This window comes from Odontesthes bonariensis, chromosome 21 (assembly GCF_027942865.1).
Source record: "Odontesthes bonariensis isolate fOdoBon6 chromosome 21, fOdoBon6.hap1, whole genome shotgun sequence".
NCBI lineage: Eukaryota > Metazoa > Chordata > Actinopteri > Atheriniformes > Atherinopsidae > Odontesthes > Odontesthes bonariensis.
In genome coordinates this window covers 13,409,003-13,429,812 of record NC_134526.1, presented here as the reverse complement: position 1 = coordinate 13,429,812, position 20,810 = coordinate 13,409,003, and the positions used below count along the sequence as shown (strand labels likewise).

General features: G+C 39.5%; 4 protein-coding genes across 5 annotated transcripts; 2 read left to right on the top strand and 2 right to left on the bottom strand.

Moving 5' to 3' along the window:
* The first annotated feature begins 1,003 nt into the window (after positions 1-1,003).
* LOC142371897 (G-protein coupled receptor 183-like) lies at positions 1,004-1,969 on the top strand. Its single transcript, XM_075454637.1, has one exon. The coding sequence runs from the start codon at positions 1,004-1,006 to the stop codon at positions 1,967-1,969; it is 966 nt and encodes a 321-aa protein (XP_075310752.1).
* Positions 1,970-2,235: 266 nt separating this feature from the next.
* LOC142371102 (nuclear factor 7, brain) lies at positions 2,236-5,221 on the bottom strand. Its single transcript, XM_075453708.1, has 6 exons — positions 4,644-5,221; positions 4,365-4,460; positions 4,048-4,278; positions 3,952-3,974; positions 3,758-3,876; positions 2,236-3,663 (listed from the first exon to the last, which is right to left on the bottom strand). The coding sequence occupies exons 1-6, from the start codon at positions 5,037-5,039 to the stop codon at positions 3,125-3,127; spliced, it is 1,404 nt and encodes a 467-aa protein (XP_075309823.1). The 5' UTR covers positions 5,040-5,221; the 3' UTR covers positions 2,236-3,124.
* A 5,748-nt stretch (positions 5,222-10,969) lies between these two features.
* On the top strand, positions 10,970-13,805 carry tubb4bl (tubulin, beta 4B class IVb-like). The gene is made up of 4 exons (XM_075453170.1): positions 10,970-11,162; positions 11,990-12,098; positions 12,193-12,303; positions 12,423-13,805. Exons 1-4 carry the CDS (start codon positions 11,106-11,108, stop codon positions 13,478-13,480), a joined length of 1,335 nt encoding a protein of 444 aa, XP_075309285.1. The 5' UTR covers positions 10,970-11,105; the 3' UTR covers positions 13,481-13,805.
* Positions 13,806-16,179: 2,374 nt separating this feature from the next.
* crb3a (crumbs homolog 3a) lies at positions 16,180-19,752 on the bottom strand. 2 transcript variants are annotated; one of them, XM_075453171.1, is made up of 5 exons: positions 19,480-19,752; positions 19,152-19,255; positions 18,667-18,853; positions 17,241-17,287; positions 16,180-17,149 (listed from the first exon to the last, which is right to left on the bottom strand). In XM_075453171.1, exons 3-5 carry the CDS (start codon positions 18,818-18,820, stop codon positions 16,940-16,942), a joined length of 411 nt encoding a protein of 136 aa, XP_075309286.1. In that variant the 5' UTR covers positions 18,821-18,853; positions 19,152-19,255; positions 19,480-19,752; the 3' UTR covers positions 16,180-16,939. The 2 variants fall into 2 exon arrangements, with proteins under 2 accessions (XP_075309286.1, XP_075309287.1); XM_075453172.1 differs by having other exon boundaries at positions 19,152-19,752.
* Positions 19,753-20,810: the final 1,058 nt, after the last annotated feature.

The window sequence follows — 20,810 nt, the reverse complement described above, 5'->3', positions numbered from 1 at the left end:
GTGGAGCCAGCACGGGGAGGTGAGAAAACACCATTTGCTGAGGTAACAAAGCTAAGAAAGGTCCACATCAAATCAGAACAACCACAGCCTCTGGCCTCAGTGGTCCACCACTGGAGACAGCTCAGGCGTGTCACATTTGAAGACTCTTGCGATTTCAAAATGTCCACAACAACCTTATTGTGAACTGCTGGAAATATTCCTGAAGCCCAGAACGAAATGCTGTCAGCTGCTGAAACTTCCCAAAAAGCAACATAGTCTTCTTGCAGGGGCTAAAAACAGAATTATCTCAAGACGTAATAGTCCTTACTTTATTTCTGACAACAGTTATTATTCCATCAATCCAGCTTTATTGAATTTACCTCCTTGTTCATCATTTTGTTCTCAGTAAAAGCTTAAGAAATAGCTACATGTGATATATGAGCTTTCAAGAGCTCCTGGAATTTAACACATTTCCAACAACATTAGTAACAACTGTCTGCAAGCTGAATATAAACTGCTGTTTAAAAAATAGAGTTGCTGCCCTTTTATTTTGCTGTGAGAGGGTGGTGCCTTTAAGAGGAGTCCCTTAAGTGAGTTAGATGTCCTTCGGTTCAGGGAGTCACGTTTCCCAGAGGAGAGTACACACAGACACAATAACAAGATAACAGCCTGAGGAAAGGCCCTGACGGTGTTTGTAACATGTTTTTAGTCTCTGACAACTGCCTCTGCAGCTCTTTAATCCATCTGAGAATAAACTTCTCAGATCAGAAACAAGAGGTCTAATGAACAACAGTATGCTTGATATGACACAGACTTTACTTTTATGCCCAGCTGGAAAAGTTTAGCAGATGAATGAGATCACCGAGACAAACACATGGCTTTTAAATGCATTGTTTTCTGTTTCAGTGAATGAGTATGCGTGAGTGGGAGTCTGCCCAGAAATGTGGTTGAATTTGTTGAACTCGACTCATGACTTTTCCCACTATTCTCCCGTCAGAGTCCTGGTTTTTGCAGTTTTAGGAACATGGAAAGATACGAGGCATCGATCAAGTTGACCTCTGTCCCGACTCAGCTGCCTCTCAACACCTCAGTTTACATCAATGCCACAGCGAAGCCTTTCAGTGTGTTTGATGGGTGTGAGCACTACACAGAGGCCATTCTCTTTGACCTCACCCTTCAGATTATCAATGTAATTGTGGGAATCCCTGCAAATTTACTTGTCATTGCAATTCTCATCCAAAATAGAAAAGAACCCTCAACTTCAGACATATTCTTCGGAAGCTTGGCCTTTATGGATGCTTACTTTGGCACCATCCCCCCCATTATCTTCTGTAACCTTTACATATGGCACAGCAAAGAGGTGTGGTCATCCGTTAAATTCGCCTTCGGTGTGAAAGATACCAGCACCCCACTGTTTCTCTCCTGCATCTGCCTGGATCGCTTTGTCGCTGTGGTCTTTCCTATCGCATTTGGGCAGCTGAAACACATTAAGTACAGGTTAGGCCTCACAGTGCTGGTTCTCTGCCTCACCTTTGCCTACTCAGCAGCCAAGATGGTGGGAGGCCTCCCAAACTTCGAGAAGGTGTTCACTGGAGAGATCCTTGCAACATTCAGCTGGATGATAGTGTGTAACGCAAGCATCCTGTGGGCCCTCAAGAGGTCTCGTGGTGCAGGGAAAGATGAAATGCACCCCATGAAGAAGAAGGCCTTCACGGTGGTGCTCTCTATTCTTTGTATCATTGTGTTTAACTACCTGCCACCTGTTGCGCTGTTCCCGTTTGAAGACTATTACACCCCTGATGTGTTTCGCTGCTACGTGCAGCCTGTGGGCTTCGCCTTCCTGAATATTAGTAGCACCATCCAGCCTCTTGTCTACCTGTCTCGTCTGGAGAAAGTGCCTTTCCTTCCAGAGGCTTGTATTAAGAAGTGCTCTTCCTGTTTTGTTAAGGACAACAAGACACCTGCACCTGCACAAAAACCCTCTGCTTAGATTTAGGAGAATATCTTATAGTACTTTATGGAAGCTGAATATAAGATTTATTCTTAAAAAAGAGATAATGGTTCATTAGATTGCTAATATCAATTAATTATTGTGTTTGTTTGTCTAGCTTTATTCCATTTAAATCAAATGCTTTCTAAAAATGTGTTTCAATTGAATTTGCGTCTAAGGTTTTTAATTACCTGACATTGTAGAAAATTCATTATTCTGTTCAGACTGGAACTACAATATTTTATTTGTTTGAATTTGGCGCCACCATGTGTACAAAAGGATCAATAAACTTTATCCTACCAGTGAATGACATGATATCCCACAACCAGTCGTAACTTCTCAAACTTTCATAAATATGTATGTAAACTTGTGATGTACGTTCCTTAAGGTGCAAAGAAAAAAAGACCAAAAGTAAACAGGCTCTTAAGTAGCAGCATGTGCCTAAAAACCTATACTTTGCCATTTTATTTTGGATTCTGTGCAAGTTTAGTTTACAGTGAAGAGGTTAAGTAAATCCTTGCTGATCAGTACAGTAATAATAGCATAAACATTGTTCTCACCCCTGCTTGTTTTGTACCCTGACGTGAAAAAAAAACACTTCAAGGAACACAAAATAAAACCACTTTTGAGAGAAACTAAACCAACAAGAACTAAATATAAAACACAACATTTCACAAAACACTAAAGCATTTAATAAAAAAAAGCTGTCGTCGAAGACGACGATAGCTTACCAAACTCCACAAGAACAACTGCCAGACTACCAGACAAAACAAAGTACTACATAACCACATTTTGCACAACACAATGACTGACAAAAAAACACAACTACATATATTAAAAGAAAAAACACTAGATCATTTTTTGTTTCTTAACTGCAACTTTACATTTCCTGTTTGTCATGCTTTTGCTTATCAGTGTCTTGAAATGTTGTCTTCTTCAGAACTGTAAATGAAGTCCCTTTGAGTGAGCTTTACAGGTGCTTTATTGTAAATGTGTATGATTTACATGAAGCTGCTAGAAAAGTAAAAGTGCTTTATTTTAAGTTTACATTCTTAGTAGGTTCATATCAATCATACACACAAGGGAGTAGTTGCAAACTTCTCATTAATCACAATATATATAATGACAGGGAATTTAAGAGAAATTACAGATTATTTACTTGCGCAATCTTGTGATAAGTACCTCCTCTGGCATTATTCTCAATGGCTGAGTACTTTGGGTATAAAAATAAGGGAATAAAGGTTCTTTGAATGTTTGAGTAAATGCATAAATGAGTGTGTTGTCAACAAGGTCAAGAAAAGACACTGTTCCCTTGTTGTAATCCAGTTGCACTTTGACCTGTTTTGGAATATTTGAAACTGAAAGCGGAGTGGGAGGGGTGGTCATTGCTCTGAGCCCACCGTCCCGAAAACACAAAGTCCAAAAACCATTTTCAGGCCGAGCACAGATCTCTGTGTTTCTCGGTACAGACAAAGAGGCCACACCCAGGATCCAGTCGTGGTTATTTCCTGTTTCCACAACCCAGTGGTGACTTCCTGAGCCTAGCACAGTCATGCCGACCACTTCAGCGCTCGTGTGGAAGCGCTCTGGGTTGTCAGGGCAACAGGTGGGCTGCTTTGAGTAGTGGAGGGAAGTGAGGTCGTCAGATAGGATGAGGTTTGGGTGTGCTGTGCCGGGATCAAGAGTTACAGGAGCTAAAAGACAGGAAATTAGTCAGAGAGGAAAAATTACATGTAAATCTGGGTCTGTGTTGTACCATTATTCTCTATTTTTTTAGTTTATACTCACTGTAATCAATATGGTCAAGCATTTTCTCCCAGACTCTGTATTTGAGGTTGGAGATGTGTTTGCTCACATCAAGTAGTAATCCGGACATGTTTTCTACACCAAGCACCATGTCCTTACCTCTGTGACGATAACAGATATTTTACACGGAGTATACTGACGGTGGATCCATCAAAACAGTTTTCTTGTTTACCTACCTGTCCTGAGTGGTTTTGAAATTCTGGAAGTAAAAACATACAGTGTCAAAATGGGAAGTTTGTATACTTTAATGAAACAGTACAGACAGCACAAACCTTCAATAAAACTATATCATCTTCTTTCAGCTGTTCCTGAATGACAAAGATGGTCTCGGTGAAAGACAGCGCCTCTGCTGAAAGCTCTTTAATCTTATTTTTCATCGCAACAATCTTCTCCTCTTCCTCTTTCTTCACAGCTGCTAATCTGGCCGACTCTTCATGATAGAGAACTTGATGTAGTTGCTCAAACTGGCTCTTGATCATTTTCTCTGTGTTCAAGGTTTGATTCTGAGGGGGCGGATCATCACAAAATATTTTTGTTATATATTTTTATGTATTGTATTTCTGTATCATATAACGTCATCACATAGCACCTTGATGTACTCCAACATGTCAGCAGAGTTTCTTTGAATCCTTTGGAGACACTGCAGTTTGTCTTGCAAGCTCTTGAGAGATAAAGCAAGCTCATTCTGGAAGTCAAGCAGATCTCAGTCAGCAGACATAACAGAGTTAGATCTAAAGTTTCAGATACTTTGGAGGTTTTTGGCCTGGATTCTTCACAATCAAGACCGACTTGTGGAACTGCATTCTATCTTTAGTTGTTACCTTACATACTAACAGCAGAGTCAGTAACAGATGTTTATTTCCCCTACCTTGCAGTCCAGCAATGCCTCTTCTGTAGGTAAACACTCATGGTTCTTATGCATTCTGGAAACCTGACAAATCACACAGATCGGCTGTTTGTCGATGAGACAGAAAAGTTTGAATTTTTCACCGTGCAGGTCACAGTTCATCTCGTCCTCCAGCTGCTCTGAATTCTGCATCGTGACCCGCTGAAGAGCCTCACAGACATTTTTCAGAGCCAAATTGGATGGAGGATTGGACTTGGGTCCTCTTTTACGGCAGACTGGGCATTCTCGCATCCCTTTAGCCCTGCAGTTCTTCAGACAGCTCCTGCAGAAGCTGTGGCTACATGGCAGCAGAACAGGGTCTTTGAAGATGTCAAAACACACCGGACACGTAAGGTCGTCCTCTGGGAGTGACATCATTGTCAGCTTGTTGTGTGTTATAAGGTAAATCCAAAATTCAAAACAGCAATATTTCCAGTAAGCACTCCTGATTAAACAGGAGCCTCAGAGAGAACTCACTGCCCATCTATTGTTCTGGACAAGAAGCATGAACTTGGTTTTCCTGTTCATGACTTTTGTGGGTGTAACATCAGTTTTGCAGCAGTGAGAAAAAAACAAAACACTGTATGTAGCTGGGAAACAGGAAACAAAGTTCTATTGGCCAATTGCTGAAGAACTCAAAACTGGTTGGTAACTTGCTTCGAGTCTGGAATGCAGTCTTTCAGGATATGAATGTTAATGTTTCAGAGTTGATGTCCATGTTAAATGCTCAGAACTGCACACATGCAAACATTTTAAACTATTTCTGCTGTACTAATTTCCTTTCCAATGCCAATTGTTGAATCTTACCTTCTATGTCCTTTCTGAACTTAGAATAAAACCCAAGACAGGCAGAACATAAAATAAGTGGCAGCCAAAAATAGATTACATGCAGTGAGAATTCATTCTGAATGTGTTCCTTTGACATGTTGAATGCATTTTTTCAAGTGCTAAGTTACTGGAGCTAAGTTACTTTTAAGTTTGTACTTCACTCTAAATAAACATTCAATAACATGTAGTAAAGTTTCTGTTTTTTCAATATCGTTCAAATACAATACTGTAAATATTGTATCTTGCACTTCTGTTCGACGCATAGCCTCTGCAACCGTCAAATCTGTCTCTGTGCGCGACCACGCCCCCCGCGCAGAGGGTCTGCACTCGTCGTCGCGCACCTCAAAAAAATCCTGACTACACGTCGGACGGACGCAAACCCACGCAGAGCTCAAGCGGAAGTGCGCAGACAAAAAGCAGCTGTGATTGGTCCTTGGTATGCCTTTCCGGTTGTCTGTGTGGTTGTTCCGCCGGCGCCACCGAAGTTCTCGGCACCGCCCACCGAAATTCTCGCGAGTTCTCAAATACTTTTGGGGGGAAACTGCTGTGCGTCCCTAGAAATTCCAGACGCTGGTTCGCGACCAGACCCAAGCGACAATTGATGTGCGCAGTTCAGAAGTCTAATTTGCCTTCATGTTCACACAATAAATTACAGGAAATTACTTTAATGATAGACACACGTGTGCTCATGGACGTCCGAACTCTTTTCTGAGAGGGGGGCGCGGGAAGCACGCACACGTATCAATGATAAAGGCTGATTGAAGGGCAGATTATAGTTCTGCGTCTATCGTCTTGACGTGTTGCTTTGCTCTGGTCGCGAACCACTTTTCATGTTATGGTTCTGCAACCTCGGTCTGGAATTTCTAGGGACGCACAGCAGTTTCCCCCCCAAAAGTATTCGAGAACTCGCGAGAATTTCGGTGGGCGGTGACGAGAACTTCGGTGGCGCCGGCGGAAGCCAGCCTGGCGTGTATGCAAGATATGGATCTGGAGTTGCTCGACATCGAAGAAGAACAGCTTCTTTTATTGGAGTTGGCGAAAATGCAAAGGAGGAAGCCACACAGACAACCGGAAAGGCACACCGAGGACCAATCACAGCCGCTTTTTGTCTGCGCACTTCCGCTTGAGCTCTGCGTGGGTTTGCGTCCCTCCGACGTGTAGTCAGGATTTTTCTGAGGTGCACGACAACGCGCGCAGAGCCTCTGCGTGGGGGAGTGGTCAAGATTTTGACACTCGCAGAGGCTATGCATAGACAAAAAGCGGCTGTGATTGGTCCTCGGTGTGCCTTTCCGGTTGTCTGTGTGGCTTCCTCCTTTGCATTTTCGCCAACTCCAATAAAAGAAGCTGTTCTTCTTCGATGTCGAGCAACTCCAAATCCATATCTTGCATACACGCCATTGTTGTTTTGAAAGATAAACACTTCCGCCACAGATTCTATAATACTAGGCTGTGCTTCCGCCGGCACCACCGAAGTTCTCGTCACCGCCCACCGAAATTCTTGCGAGTTCTCGAATACTTTTGGGGGGGAAACTGCTGTGCGTCCCTAGAAATTCCAGACCGAGGTTGCAGAACCATAACATAAAAAGTGGTTCGCGACCAGAGCAAAGCAACACGTCAAGACGATAGACGCAGAACTATAATCTGCCCTTCAGGATTAGGATTTGATTTGAAGTTTATAATAGCATGCAGTTATAAGATAACTACAGTAGAATAGATGAACACGGCGTCTTTATTGTTAAGAAAATTAAACTTTGATAACTAAATCTAGCCATTTAAGGAACATAACAGCATTATCTGTACCCTTGAATGTGTTGTTTATTCAGTAGCGATACTTACCCCGGCATAGCAGATAAAATACACCACAAATGAAAAAAAGAAAAGTCTGCGTTTATGACTCAGGGCTTTCATGCATATCCAAAAGTGGACTTTCTCTCAGTTGACCTTCTGATGAAGTTTTTAAGCAGGGTCGAGACATGGCTTTTATCCATATGATCACTGTGTGCGTTCTTTTTTTTATTTTTTATTTATTTTTTTTGTTATTATAATTATAAAACAGACAAGTACAGAAACAAAGACAGATACAATAACTATACGCCAGGGGTTAGATAATGCAGACACAAACAAAGCAGACACACATCTATAAAACAATATTAAATTTTGTACATAAATTCACAGTTTTGATTGCTTTTTTGTTCTGTGAGGCATAAATGTTTTTGAGATAAATGTCCACGTCCCTACGAAAATAAACAAAAGAAGGCCTCATTTTAAGTACTTTAAACTTATGCATATGGAATTTTGCCAGAAGAATAATTAAATTACAAAGAAAATATTCCTCATCCAGCTCCTAAAATTGGTAAAACCAAATAAAACATCTTGCAAACGTAACTCAAAAGTTTAACATATGGTCAATTGTAAAACGACAAATCTTTTGCCACAAGTCTCTTGAAAACTCACAAAACCAAAAAAGATGAATAAGTGATTCTGGATGTGTATTACAAAGAGTACAATTAGTATCAATATCATTACTGAATTAAGCTAAAAAGGATTCAACTGGGTAAAAACGGTGAATGATTTTAAAGGACACTTCTTTTACTTTATTGACCAGTAAGAATCTGTTGGGTAGTGATCACTGTGAGCGTTCATAATGGCCAAACTAGTCTCTACTGCGTCATGGTGTTTTTTTTTTTGTTTTTTTTTAAACTTTATTTAAACAAGGTAAACACAAACAAGAAAATACAAACAAGTAAGGCAATTACAACAATATAACTTGTAGATAACATAGTAGAGGCATAGTATTTCAAAGAGGGATTAAGGTATTGTTGATAAGAAAAAATAAATAAAGAAATAAAATTTACAGCAAGGGGATTCGTATATTAGGATTGACATACATTGGTGGGCAATTCAATCAAAAATTCCGTCAGGACTTCGTATGATTCAATACATTTCAAAGATTTTAAATATAATTGAAATTCAGATAAAAAAGATGTTAAAGACTGGGGATGATCTTAGCACTCTTTGTTTATGAATAAAAAAAATTGCCAAACAAAAGATTAGGTTACAACAGAGTTCTATAGTTTTGTTTTCCAATAAAACTCCAAAAGTTACCATATCCCTAAAAATCAGGAAGTGTAATTTTTGATTTGATCCATTTTTCTAAGCAATTCCAAAATGTTTTGGTTTGGTTGCATTCATAAAAGATATGGTCTATCGTTTCTACATCACTCTCACAGAATGAGCATTTATTGTCATCAATATTAAAGCGATTTCTTAGTAGTTCTTTTGAGGGATAAATTGTATTTAAAATTTTAAAGTGTGTTTCTTCAGCTTTGGGTTGTATGGGGAGTTTTAAATAAAGAGTTCTTAACCTTTCAATAGATTTTTTCCCAAATTTGCAAAGAATGTTATTTTTATTTATTTTCCCAGGGAATAAAGTTTCGTTTAGACAGCTTCTAATTGTGTGATTATTGAATTTTGGGTCAGTGAATGATATTCCATTAATAGACAGATGGGGTAATTGTGGGGATATGGGATGATATGTTGTTATATTTTTAAACTGATTAGTAAATTGTTTTGGTAAGGCATTATATAATCTGGTAAATTCAGCTTTTGGGGGAAAGAATTGATATTTTGCACAAAATTGTTCGTAGTTTAACATGCAACCATTAGCATCCATTAAGTGTATAATAGACCAAATATTCTTCTCCATCCAATCTTTGTAAAATAAGGATTTATTGCGATGTAGTATGAATCTGTTATTCCATATGATAGATGAGTGCGGCGAGTAGTTATGTACGTAGAGCATCTTCCAGTATAGTAACACTTGTTTATGGAACTCTGATAGTTTGATGGGCAGTTTATGCATATTGACATCAGCTAGAAGTACAAGTTTTAGACCACCTATTTTGTTAAATATATAATTTGGGACACAATACCAAAATAATTGAGAATTTTTAATCCAGGATTTTAACCAATTAATTTTAAGGGTTCCGTTAAGACATTCAAAGTCAATTACTTTCAGACCACCATCTTTGATTTCTTTGACCATATGACTTTTCCGTAGGTAGTGTGGCCTGTTCCTCCAGATAAAGTTCAAGTTCATTTGGTTAATAGTTTTAATTAAGCTATTTGGGACAGCAGTGTTGCAGGTTGAATAAATTAATCTTGACAAACTTTCCATTTTTGATAAATAGATTCGTCCTAAAATAGATAGGTCTCGCTGGAGCCATGAGTTAAGCTTGGATTTACCTTCTTTAATCTTGTTTTCGATAGTTAAGGTTGATTCTTGGTTTTTGGTTATAATAGTTCCCAAGTATTTAACTTCAGATTTAATTGGAATGCTAGATATTTCTTTTAGGGAAGTGTCATGAATGGCTATAAGTTCACATTTTTTTTAATTAAGCAGTAGTCCTGAAGCCTCTGAAAAGGATTTAATTCTATCAATTACAATTGGAACCTGCTTATCATTTTTTGAGAAAACAGTAGTGTCATCTGCTAACTGGCTAATAATTAATTCTGTACCGAAAACATCTAATTTCTCAACGTCTACACAGTTTTTAAGATAGATTGCTAACATCTCTACAACTAAATTAAATAGATAAGGGGAAATGGGACATCCTTGAGGAATTCCAACATTAATGTTAAATCTAGCTGTGGTTCCCTTGGGTAAAATTACACAACTATTAATGTTTTGATATAAACCTTTAATTAAGTTAATGAAGTTCGCTCCAAAACCTAAACTTGTTATCCTCAATGTTAAAGCGTAGTCGAAGTAACTCTTTGGAGGGGTATATATTATTCATAATTTTGAAGTGTGTTTCTTTGGCCTTTGGAGGTATAGGGGATTTTATATACATAGACCTCAATTTAGTAACTGTGTTCTTGTCAAATGTATGTAATATATTATTTTTATTTTGCTGTCCAGGGAATAAACTTTTGGTAAAACATTTTCTGATAAAAGAGTTGTTACATTTTTTGTCCAGGAGAGGAATTCCTTGAATTGACAGCGGGGCCAATTGTGGTTGAATAATTGTGTGTATCATTATGTTTCTGGTTAGAAACACAAATTTCCAGAATTCTGTGAAGATAGGTTTAAAGGCGTGTCTTGTGCAAAATTGTTCATAATCTAAGAAATTTCCATCAACATCCATTAGATCAGCAATCGACCAAATATTCTTCTCAAACCAGTCCCTGTAAAATAGAGATTTGTTGCGATGCAGAACATATCCATTCCAATATAGTAAGATTTGTTTATGGAACTCTGACAATGCTATAGGGAGTTTATTAACATCAAAATCAGTGAAGCAAAAACTTTAAGCCGCCTATTTTGTTCGCCAGGTTTTCAACCTGCTCAAGGCTGGTTTGTTTTGCCATTTGCAACGCGTTTTGCACGTGTCGGCCACCGTATATCCGCCATTTCCACAGGTTTTTGTTCCGTCATGATGACGGCGATGACGTCAAGTTGCACCACCGTTTCAGACCAGTAGACGTAAACGGTCTTAGGGGCGTTGCTTGCAACAAATCTCATAGAGAATCGACTGCAGGAGCAAATACCCAGCGAATCTCTACCATACAAATTCCCATCCCTTTCGCGAACATCTTCTTATCCATCCGTTCAAAATGCGCGAAATTGTGCATTTGCAGGCCGGCCAGTGCGGAAACCAGATCGGTGCCAAGGTATTTTCTCATTCATTTTAATCCGTTTGATGCATTCTGGTAAGATTTGTTCAGGCTTTTAAGCAAGCTTCTAATCCTCCCTTCCGGAATTATCTGGAAAAAACTCAATGCGGCGCCTTTTTTATGGCCTAAGATGCCCGCATTGCTTTGAAAAAAATGCTAAATTCACCGGACAGCAGTAACCGAACTAAGTCTGTCATTGCAGGACGTGCATCGTAGTTAAGATGCAATAAGGCGCTGGTTTAAGCAGAATGCTAAAAATCTGTGACGCAGTAAAAAAAAAAAAAAAAAAATTGCGTTGATAACTCCACGAGACAAGCTACCTGTAATATGTATGCCTCTGGTCGACTTTTGCTGAAAATGACATTAGCCATCGTGTGTGGTGGTAACGAAACCTTATTGTCAGCGAAGGAGCAGACTCCCCTCCTCGTCTTCATTTATGGCCTATTTTTTTCTCTTCACTTTTTTTCGAAACCTGTTTCTGTTAAATGTCTTTTGTTCTACTGATTCGATTTGAAATGTCTTGTGTTAACATTGTATTGATTTTACCTTAAACTTTTCTAAACTCGTTTACTGTTATCACATTATTGCCATCTGCTTGATTACTCCTGAGACTGCATTTCAGACTAATGAATGTAATGGCTTTCTCATCTAGTAACTACGTTTTAGAAGGAGCTATGTGGTATCTTGTAACTTGTAGCTATATATCTTTCCATTGTATGAGTAAAAACGACAAATAAGAGGACTTTTTCTTTTAAATTTAGGGCTAACTTAACTTGTATCTCCTTGTCTCTCTCACCAACCACACCTATATATTTTTTTCTCAGTTCTGGGAGGTGATCAGTGATGAGCACGGCATTGATCCCACTGGGGCCTATCATGGAGACAGCGATCTGCAGCTAGACAGAATCAGCGTCTACTACAATGAGGCCTCAGGTGAGCTGCAGATCCATTTGTAATATGCAACGCAACAAAGGGAAACTGCTTTCCAGATCTGCCAATGTATGAAATCGGCTTTGCCTACTTGCAGGTGGAAAATATGTGCCCCGTGCTATCCTGGTAGATCTGGAGCCTGGCACAATGGATTCAGTCAGATCCGGGCCCTTCGGGCAAATCTTCAGACCTGATAACTTTGTCTTTGGTAAGCTGTGTGAAATTTGTAAAGCTGCACTTATCTATATTCAAATCAGAATTAGCTGTATTGATTTTTGTCTTGCTTCTGCGTCCTACATTAATAAACTCTGACAATTGTGACTGCAGGTCAGAGTGGAGCTGGAAACAACTGGGCCAAGGGCCACTACACTGAGGGAGCTGAGCTGGTGGACTCTGTCATGGATGTTGTGAGGAAAGAGGCTGAGAGCTGTGATTGCCTCCAGGGCTTCCAGCTCACTCACTCCCTGGGTGGTGGCACTGGCTCTGGCATGGGCACCCTGCTCATCAGCAAGATTCGCGAAGAGTACCCTGATCGTATCATGAACACCTTCAGCGTGGTGCCTTCTCCCAAAGTGTCTGACACCGTGGTGGAGCCCTACAACGCCACCCTCTCTGTGCACCAGCTGGTGGAGAACACAGATGAGACCTACTGCATTGACAATGAAGCTCTTTACGATATCTGTTTCCGCACACTTAAACTTACTACCCCCACCTATGGAGATCTCAACCATTTGGTGTCCGCCACCATGAGCGGTGTGACCACCTGCCTGCGTTTCCCCGGTCAGCTCAATGCTGATCTCCGTAAACTCGCCGTTAACATGGTGCCCTTCCCCCGTCTTCACTTCTTCATTCCAGGGTTCGCCCCCCTCACCAGCAGGGGCAGCCAGCAATATCGAGCACTGTCTGTACCTGAGCTCACTCAGCAGATGTTTGATGCCAAGAACATGATGGCTGCCTGCGACCCGCGTCATGGCCGCTACCTCACCGTGGCTGCAGTCTTCAGGGGACGCATGTCCATGAAGGAGGTGGACGAGCAGATGTTGAATGTGCAGAACAAGAACAGCAGTTATTTCGTTGAATGGATCCCTAACAATGTGAAGACCGCCGTCTGTGACATCCCACCACGTGGCCTCAAAATGTCTGCCACTTTCATTGGCAACAGCACAGCCATCCAGGAGCTGTTCAAGCGCATCTCCGAGCAGTTTACTGCTATGTTCCGCCGTAAGGCCTTCCTCCACTGGTACACAGGTGAGGGAATGGATGAGATGGAGTTTACCGAGGCAGAAAGCAACATGAACGACCTGGTCTCCGAGTACCAGCAGTACCAGGACGCCACCACTGAAGAGGGCGAGTTTGAGGAAGAGGGGGAGGAGGACGTTGCATAAAAACCTCAGCACACCCAGCTGCCATACCTCATTTCACCTGATCCATCCCCCAACTCCATCCTTGTCTTCCCTCTCCATCTTAAATTGAATGGTTCGCCTCACTGAACGACCGTCACCATCTAGATCACTGATGCTCTAGTGTTAGATGTTGATGTTAGCTGGTACAAGTGAAGTTTATGTTGGAAATCTTTGGTATGTTGTGAATGCACTGGAATATTGACACTGACATCCTTACATCTGTCCCACCATTGCCTTGCCATATTTAAAAGTTATTTTAATTGTGTAGCCTTGAAATGGAGAAACATTAAAATCCCATTGAAAGGCCTCTCTGTCTCTCGAGCCTCTTGAGTTTTCATTGATTCATTTTATGGGTGACATCACACTTCTGCAGATCTTATAGCGCATAAGTCAGTCTGTCCTGCAACATGCCAACAAGTGGTCAAAGCAAGATTATTTAAATCCGTAAAATAGTTTTATTTCAGCGCTAAATGGTAGTTAGTTTTTTCTCATTATGATACCTAGATTAAGCTACATTGAAATAAACAATCTTGGCATTAAACAAGCTGAAGTTGAAGCTGAATTTTTCATTAAAGACCCCTAATGGAACAAAGTCTCCAAAAAACACTTGCATACAGTTTGGATGTCTACTTGTAGATTAGAAATTAAAACTATGGAATATTGAATAAAATTATGACGTATGCTGCTTAGAATTAATTTGCTGGTGTAGGCTTAGCGGTAATTTAAACAAATTTAAGCCAATACAGGAGGATCATTTAAACACTGGAAATCTAAGACAGCTAATGAGAACAAAAAAATGTTTAGCTTTTTTAAATGAAACTATTTTTATACTTAAAAGCTGTAAAATTTGTATTCATATATAAAACTCCAGAGCAAACTTAGTCCTGTAACTTTATTCACCTCTAATAAATCCAGATCTGTTCATGTGTTGACTGTCACATGATGCAATATTCTGTGATGCAACTATTCTGTTGCATCACAAAATATGATTATGTTTTCCCCTTTCAATATATCATTATAGGGTGTGTGTGTATGTGTGTGAACGCTTGAATGAGAGACATTGCTAAGCACTGCAGTATGTTGGACCTTTAGGTTTAAAAGGTGCCACTATATAGGTTATAGAGGTTCACCATTATCATGAGTGTGGATGTACATAAGTTAATGTTGTGATAATAACTTAGTTGATAACAACCTAATCTTATTGACCTAACCAACCTAAGCCAATTTGACCAACAACCAGTCTTGGGTTGGATAGATCTCTTTCATTGGGAACACAATTTGCAAATTTAATCCAGGCTTTCTTCCCTTAATCATAGAATATGTTCAACTGTATCATCACACCCTTATTTCATCAGAACTTATTCAGACTCAAAATATTTCATACACTTAGGAACCTGTTTAGATCTTGGTTTTCCCAGTGTATTGTTAATATTTTACTATACTGACCGAGGAGGCTAATATGTCTATACTTCGATGGATCTGTTCAATAATTGCTGACATCAGACAGATCTAGAGTGGACTGAGGCCTGTCCATCTAAGTAAAGATATTATTTCCTAAAGCGGAGCAATACTTGCTTTCTTTTAATTTTACAGCAAGGTAGTTAAAAAAAAAAAAAATAAATCAAGCACACTAACAATGACTCCCGTGTTTTTGGTGACTTCTCCTGATAAATTAGAGGCTGAACTTTTCATTGTGGTAACCAGAGATGCATATCTCCATAGCTGTTTCCATAACTTTTCTACATCATACCCCAATCTTAATTTGAACTGCCCTACATCCATCCATTGATTTTCAATGAGAATGTACATATGAGGGAACAGAAGTCAACCCCACTGCGAACACTGTAACAATATAAATTACCGAGTACAATGCATTAGCCTTGGACTAGCTACTAGCTAACTGTTCTGCCTTAATCATGGTAATGAATCGTTCTGAGTGCCAGAATTTGCAGAACTTGGTTTGCTGCAGAGGAACAATGGGAACAATGTGCCACAGATGCCAATCTGGCAAACGCATCAGCAGTATGAGCAGCGCATTGTGGAGGTTTAAGGTCAGGACACGTACAGAGAGATCAGACGTTTCAAGAGTAACTGCAGTGAGTGGATGCTCAGTGGATTGGTGTAGTGCAGAGCTGCAGTGATAAGAGTTCAGTGTCACTGCAACATCCCTCTCATTAATCACCAGGAACTTTTACAAACTTTTACCACAGATAGTTGGTATGTACACCAATACACTGTTGTGTATTCTAGACAGGGTCTCTTGCTTCCCCCCCGACGTGCTACAGCTGAAATATTTCATATCTGCAGTGTGTTTGTCATTTCTCATCAAAGCAGTTTGCTTCAGTTAAATTAACTTTATTCAGTTTACCCCATGTGTTTCGTTTGAGCTAAACGGCGATCTGTCAATCAGGGTCTTCAGCGGATACACCCCCAGCATCTCAGAGCAGAGAGAGCTGCTCATTTTCCCAAGATTTTGAGAGCTTTACTCAATTTACTTGAATGATTATTTCAATCACTCATATTTTGGCTGATTTGTTAACAGGACATGCGTCTGTGATGTGACAACCCAATAATGTGAATTCTGCTTTACATAGGCTTCAATGTACTTTACACAAATATTTCACAGTTTTTTCACTTTTTATTTGACAAAAAGCATAAATAAAAATGCTGTGACACCAAAACATCTCTGCTTGCTTTTTAATTATTTACATATTGTGTGATTGATTTGATTAAATCTTTAAATAATGTGACATAAAGGAATACTTAAAAGTGTAAACAAAGGTTTTTTACTTTGTGTAATTTCCAGGCAAAACCTTACTTTTATCACAAAACAGATTCCTTGAAATCAAAAACTTTTGTACTATACTAGTATGATTGATTGCGTCCATTAAAAACAAACAAACAAACACATAGTTGCATCTTTGTCCTCTTCAAATGCAATGAATCGAAGAGGCAAAAAAAGATAAAAGGCTCGAGGTAAAAGATCAGCATAGATTGTACAGTGCAATTGTGAATTAATAAAGGCCTGAATCAAAACAAATAGGCTACATTGGGAATTGTATGATAAGGCAATTGACAAAAGAAAACATCTCTAAACTAAAATGGTTAGTGGTTTTAAAATACTGTTCTTATTTCAGTTGTGCTTAATCAACATTCAGGCTTCTTTGAAATGTTTAATTGCTCTTGAACTCCACTAGAAGATCCATCCAGCAATTTTCCTCAAAGGACCGTGCAGGGATATTTTTTATTTCTTGTGATGAAGTGATAAACATGAAAAAGTACATGCTTCATGTTGTGGAGTTAAAAAAAAAAAAAACTTACTCTTGCTCTCCTTTCGAAGCTGAAGACATTCTTATTCAACCGATCAGCTCAAAGGTGAGAACTTTGTCACGCCAAGCCAAGCTTTTACAGGCAGGATTTTGCTAACATGAAGCACAAATCTCAAATGAGTCTTTCCTCCTTTGGTAACTTCAGCGCATCTGGTGCAGTCGCGCTGCGAGCACCAGACTGCTCCTCAGCACTCGGTCTGTACATCCCTTCGGTCTGTCTTTTCTTTTTCACCACACAGAACAACCAGCCGAGAACAGCCAAGACTATGGCCAGCACACCCAGAGTCACTGTAGGGGCCACAATAGCTGCAATGTTGGGTCCCTGGAAACAGAAAAAATATTGGACAGTTACCATTGACAAAATGGTAATATTAATGACTAATATTTTTAAGAAATAGAAACATTTTACTCACCGTACTGTTATTAGAATTGGTGTCATTTTGATTTCTGGTCAAATTCCCTGTACAAAGGGCAGAAACATCAAGGTGGGGTCAGTGACATCACTGAAAAAAAAACATAGTTAACCTATATCTCACACTGCTATTGAGTTGATCAAAAATTCTTCGTTAAATAGTAATCAAAGTTAGAACTGCCTAATACATGCTAACTTGGATTTTTGAGTAATCTCTGAAGTTGCCTTGTGTCTGTGTTGCATTAAAAGTTGGTTAGAAGAGTGTCCTGGAGAAACTCCAGGAGATTATCAACACTGTGAACATTTTGGTTTTAGGGTACCATGAAGCATTTTTTCAAATCTCCAGTTTATTTTCTTAGTTGAGTTTCTCACCTAAGGTTTCCAGAACAAAAAAAGAAAATAAGCTTTTTTTTTTTTTACAAAATGGATTTTCCTTGCACGTAAACACAGTGTTTAGCAAACAAAATACATGTAAATTATGGAGGCACACCAATCTGTTAGCTAAATAAAGAGCAAAATATGTTTGTGAATCGAGATGGAAAATGTCACTGTCATATAGAGTAGCCAAAACAATAAATCCCATAACACAAAAATTCAAACTACAAGCTAACTTTAAAACGATATGGTTTGATTAAAATGAAAGCTAAATTCCATTTTTATGTCCTCCTAAAATTATTTTGTTTATCCGTGCACCAGATAGAAACTATTTGAATCAGCAGTACAGCTTGTTACTTTTAACTTGATGCGCACTTTGAGGCAACATACTTGAAAGCTTTCCAGATACTCCTCCAGTCAAGTGCTGCTACCGGCCATTTGATTCAAGACCAGCCATGTGATTACTCAGTTACAGAATGAAGCTTCGCTGTGACGACTTGACCAGCAGAGCAAACAAGCGGGAGGACTAACTCAGGAATGCTGAGACAAACACCACACCAATTTGAACAACAGGAACAAATTTGCCCATTCTGTTTAATTCTCTTTGTCACTGAGTAATCGTTTTGGGAACAAAGTTACATTTTTGAAAAGCTTGAGCCTGCCCATAACTTCTTCTTCGTCAATCATTCACGAGGGCAAAGAGTAAACTTTACAAGGACAAAAGTAAAACTTGATAACAAAATCGCAGGGGTTAGAGGAAGGGGTAAGCATGGTCACAAAAGAAGCAAAATACATAGAGGAATGGATTTGATTTCGATACATAATTATAATCTAGGACTGGGCCTACATACCTTTTGGGGTAGATTATACATCTTCTCTATATCTAATGTGCTTGCAAAATGCTGACAAGCCCATGTTCAAGATGTTCGTGTGATTCCAAAGATCCTTTACTTGTCATTGTAAGATTTAATGGTGTGTGTGTGTGAGTGTATAGGTGCGGTCAAATCAATGGCTTATTTGAATGGGAGTGCTGAGGATGACTACAAACTCACCCCACACAGGATTACTGCTCAGTGCCAGCAGTAAAACACTCCCAACCACAACTCCAGGTATGGTCAGCAAATCCGGGGACACGGCCATCTCTACGCGTGACCTGCCCTGGGACATGGGGGCATCAGCTTGGGTCCATTTGACTGGGTCCAACATTCACTGTGAGGATTCAGTATCTCCTTTGAACAGCTGGAAAAACCCATTATCATCAGTAACGTGGAAGAAATATCCCTTTGAGCTCGCTGTGACACTCCAAGGCTATGTGTCAAGCAGCTGAAGCCACAACTACTGAGTCACATTCAGCCTGATGTTGAATCAGCATCAAACCTGCTCCGACCGCACAAAAATAATGAACTATTAATAGCACATTGTGTTAAAGACAGACCTCTCATTCTCAACACTTTTTTTTGTTTGGTTTGTTTTGATCAGTAGAGGGAAAACACGTTGTGGGAAAAAGTTATTTTCAACAAGATGATTCAACACATACCCTTGAACTGGCCGCTTCCAGATAGTCGGAGCAGACTGGGAAACATCGAACAGGTTGATTCCTCTTGTATGAAAGGCTTCCGGCTCACCTTGCCATAAATGAAACTGCAACAAATTTTGGCCCGATGAGAACTACAGATCAAATATATTGCCACAAAACGCTTCCACGACGCTCGAATGGATCCTTTAGTATCGGACTACATCCTCGGCAGCTCTATCAGTAGGTATTTTATGTAAAGCAGTTTTTTTTTTCTCCCCGTCCACTCTTCAGATCGCCATTGGTCACATGATTCAGTTTCGTGTTACACTACCTGTGCACAGTTATCTACCTGCAGCACGGCGAACAGATCCTCCTTTGTACAAAGTCGAAGAAAAAAGCAGTTTACTGAAGCAGAGATCCTTCTGTTGCCTTAAGAAAAGGAAAAAAATCCCCTAAACAAAATTATTTGTTGCCTAAAATATATATCTATACATACAGATATAGATATAGATATATACACTATTTACAGTTTGGCTATATGTAAACTCAGCTTCTGGTTCTGATTGAAGTACGCCAGGTTTCTCTCGCTTGTTCCAACCTGTACAATGTTTGACCGCCCTCCCTGCCCTGCTCTCACCTAGCAACCTGCCTGGCAGTGGCTGCACTTAACAGCGCCTCCATCAGGTTTCATGTTTTCCATCATGCAAAAAGAATATCAACATTCCTGAGATATTTTAAGGATGAATTTGGAGGCCAGCTGATCCAGTGGGCTCTAATCCTCACCTAATCTCCCCTTCTCAGACTCAAGAGAGGCAAAGAAAATGTGGGGCTGCTCCAGGCTTAATCTTTGCTTGTCTGAGTTCCATGTAGACGGTGTGTGAGAGCTCTGCGGTGCGTTAAAAAAGCAAGGTACAACAGCTATAGAAAATCACTCCAATATTTCAACAATGATTCACACTGCAGAGACACCCCATGCAATGCTGTTTGTGCTGTCTTTTATGGCATTTGAGTAACAGTGTGTAATACCAGGGACCCTGATTTCCTGGATGATTCACAATATTTTATTCGCGGGAATAGGCAGATTGGGTGTCACAAAGTAAAATTGAACTAATGGTAAAATGGTCTTTTCACATTAATCCATCAAAAATATATTTACAAATGGTAGAAAACGTAGATTTCAGATGTGTGTTGACATAAGTAATTGTTTTAACTGTTTCATACACTAAAAGGAAGAAAAAAAAAAAAAGATTTATTATCCAACATGGCTCAGTTTTACCACCTGAATAGTGGACACATACAGTTGAAACCATTTAATTGGAGTGAATGCCATTCCCTTCACTGTTGGTCCTCTCATTAAAGTCATGTGAGTATTTTTCTAATAAAGACAGCCTGTCATAGTCTTAATATAATGAATATTTTCAAGGTTACATTGTTACCACTTCTCTAACTATGCTGTTTATGGTCAACTGAAACTGCAGCAAAATGCTTGCAACTTGTGAACTGGCATGAGTTTCCAGCATAATACTATGTGTCCCTATGTCTCCAGCATGATTTACTTTTGTAAGCTAGGAAAGTAAACTGCTGTTCATAGATAAAATAATTACTATACCTGACATACAATTAAGATACATTTAGTTTCTACCTATAAGAAATTATGCATGTGATCAGTGATGAAATAAT

Excerpts from the sequence above, each read along its gene's own strand:
- LOC142371897 (XM_075454637.1), top strand. The coding sequence starts at position 1,004 with ATGGAAAGATACGAGGCATCGATCAAGTTGACCTCTGTCCCGACTCAG.
- LOC142371102 (XM_075453708.1), bottom strand. The coding sequence starts at position 5,039 with ATGATGTCACTCCCAGAGGACGACCTTACGTGTCCGGTGTGTTTTGAC. Across the intron at positions 4,461-4,643 it reads AGGCATTGCTGGACTGCAAG|AATGAGCTTGCTTTATCTCT; the intron begins GTAGGGGAAATA and ends CTTGACTTCCAG. Across the intron at positions 3,975-4,047 it reads ATGATATAGTTTTATTGAAG|AATTTCAAAACCACTCAGGA; the intron begins GTTTGTGCTGTC and ends TTTTACTTCCAG.
- tubb4bl (XM_075453170.1), top strand. The coding sequence starts at position 11,106 with ATGCGCGAAATTGTGCATTTGCAGGCCGGCCAGTGCGGAAACCAGATC. Across the intron at positions 12,099-12,192 it reads CTACTACAATGAGGCCTCAG|GTGGAAAATATGTGCCCCGT; the intron begins GTGAGCTGCAGA and ends GCCTACTTGCAG. Across the intron at positions 12,304-12,422 it reads ACCTGATAACTTTGTCTTTG|GTCAGAGTGGAGCTGGAAAC; the intron begins GTAAGCTGTGTG and ends TTGTGACTGCAG.
- crb3a (XM_075453172.1), bottom strand. The coding sequence starts at position 18,820 with ATGTTGGACCCAGTCAAATGGACCCAAGCTGATGCCCCCATGTCCCAG. Across the intron at positions 17,288-18,666 it reads GAGCAGTAATCCTGTGTGGG|GGAATTTGACCAGAAATCAA; the intron begins GTGAGTTTGTAG and ends CCCTTTGTACAG. Across the intron at positions 17,150-17,240 it reads CCAATTCTAATAACAGTACG|GGACCCAACATTGCAGCTAT; the intron begins GTGAGTAAAATG and ends TTCTGTTTCCAG.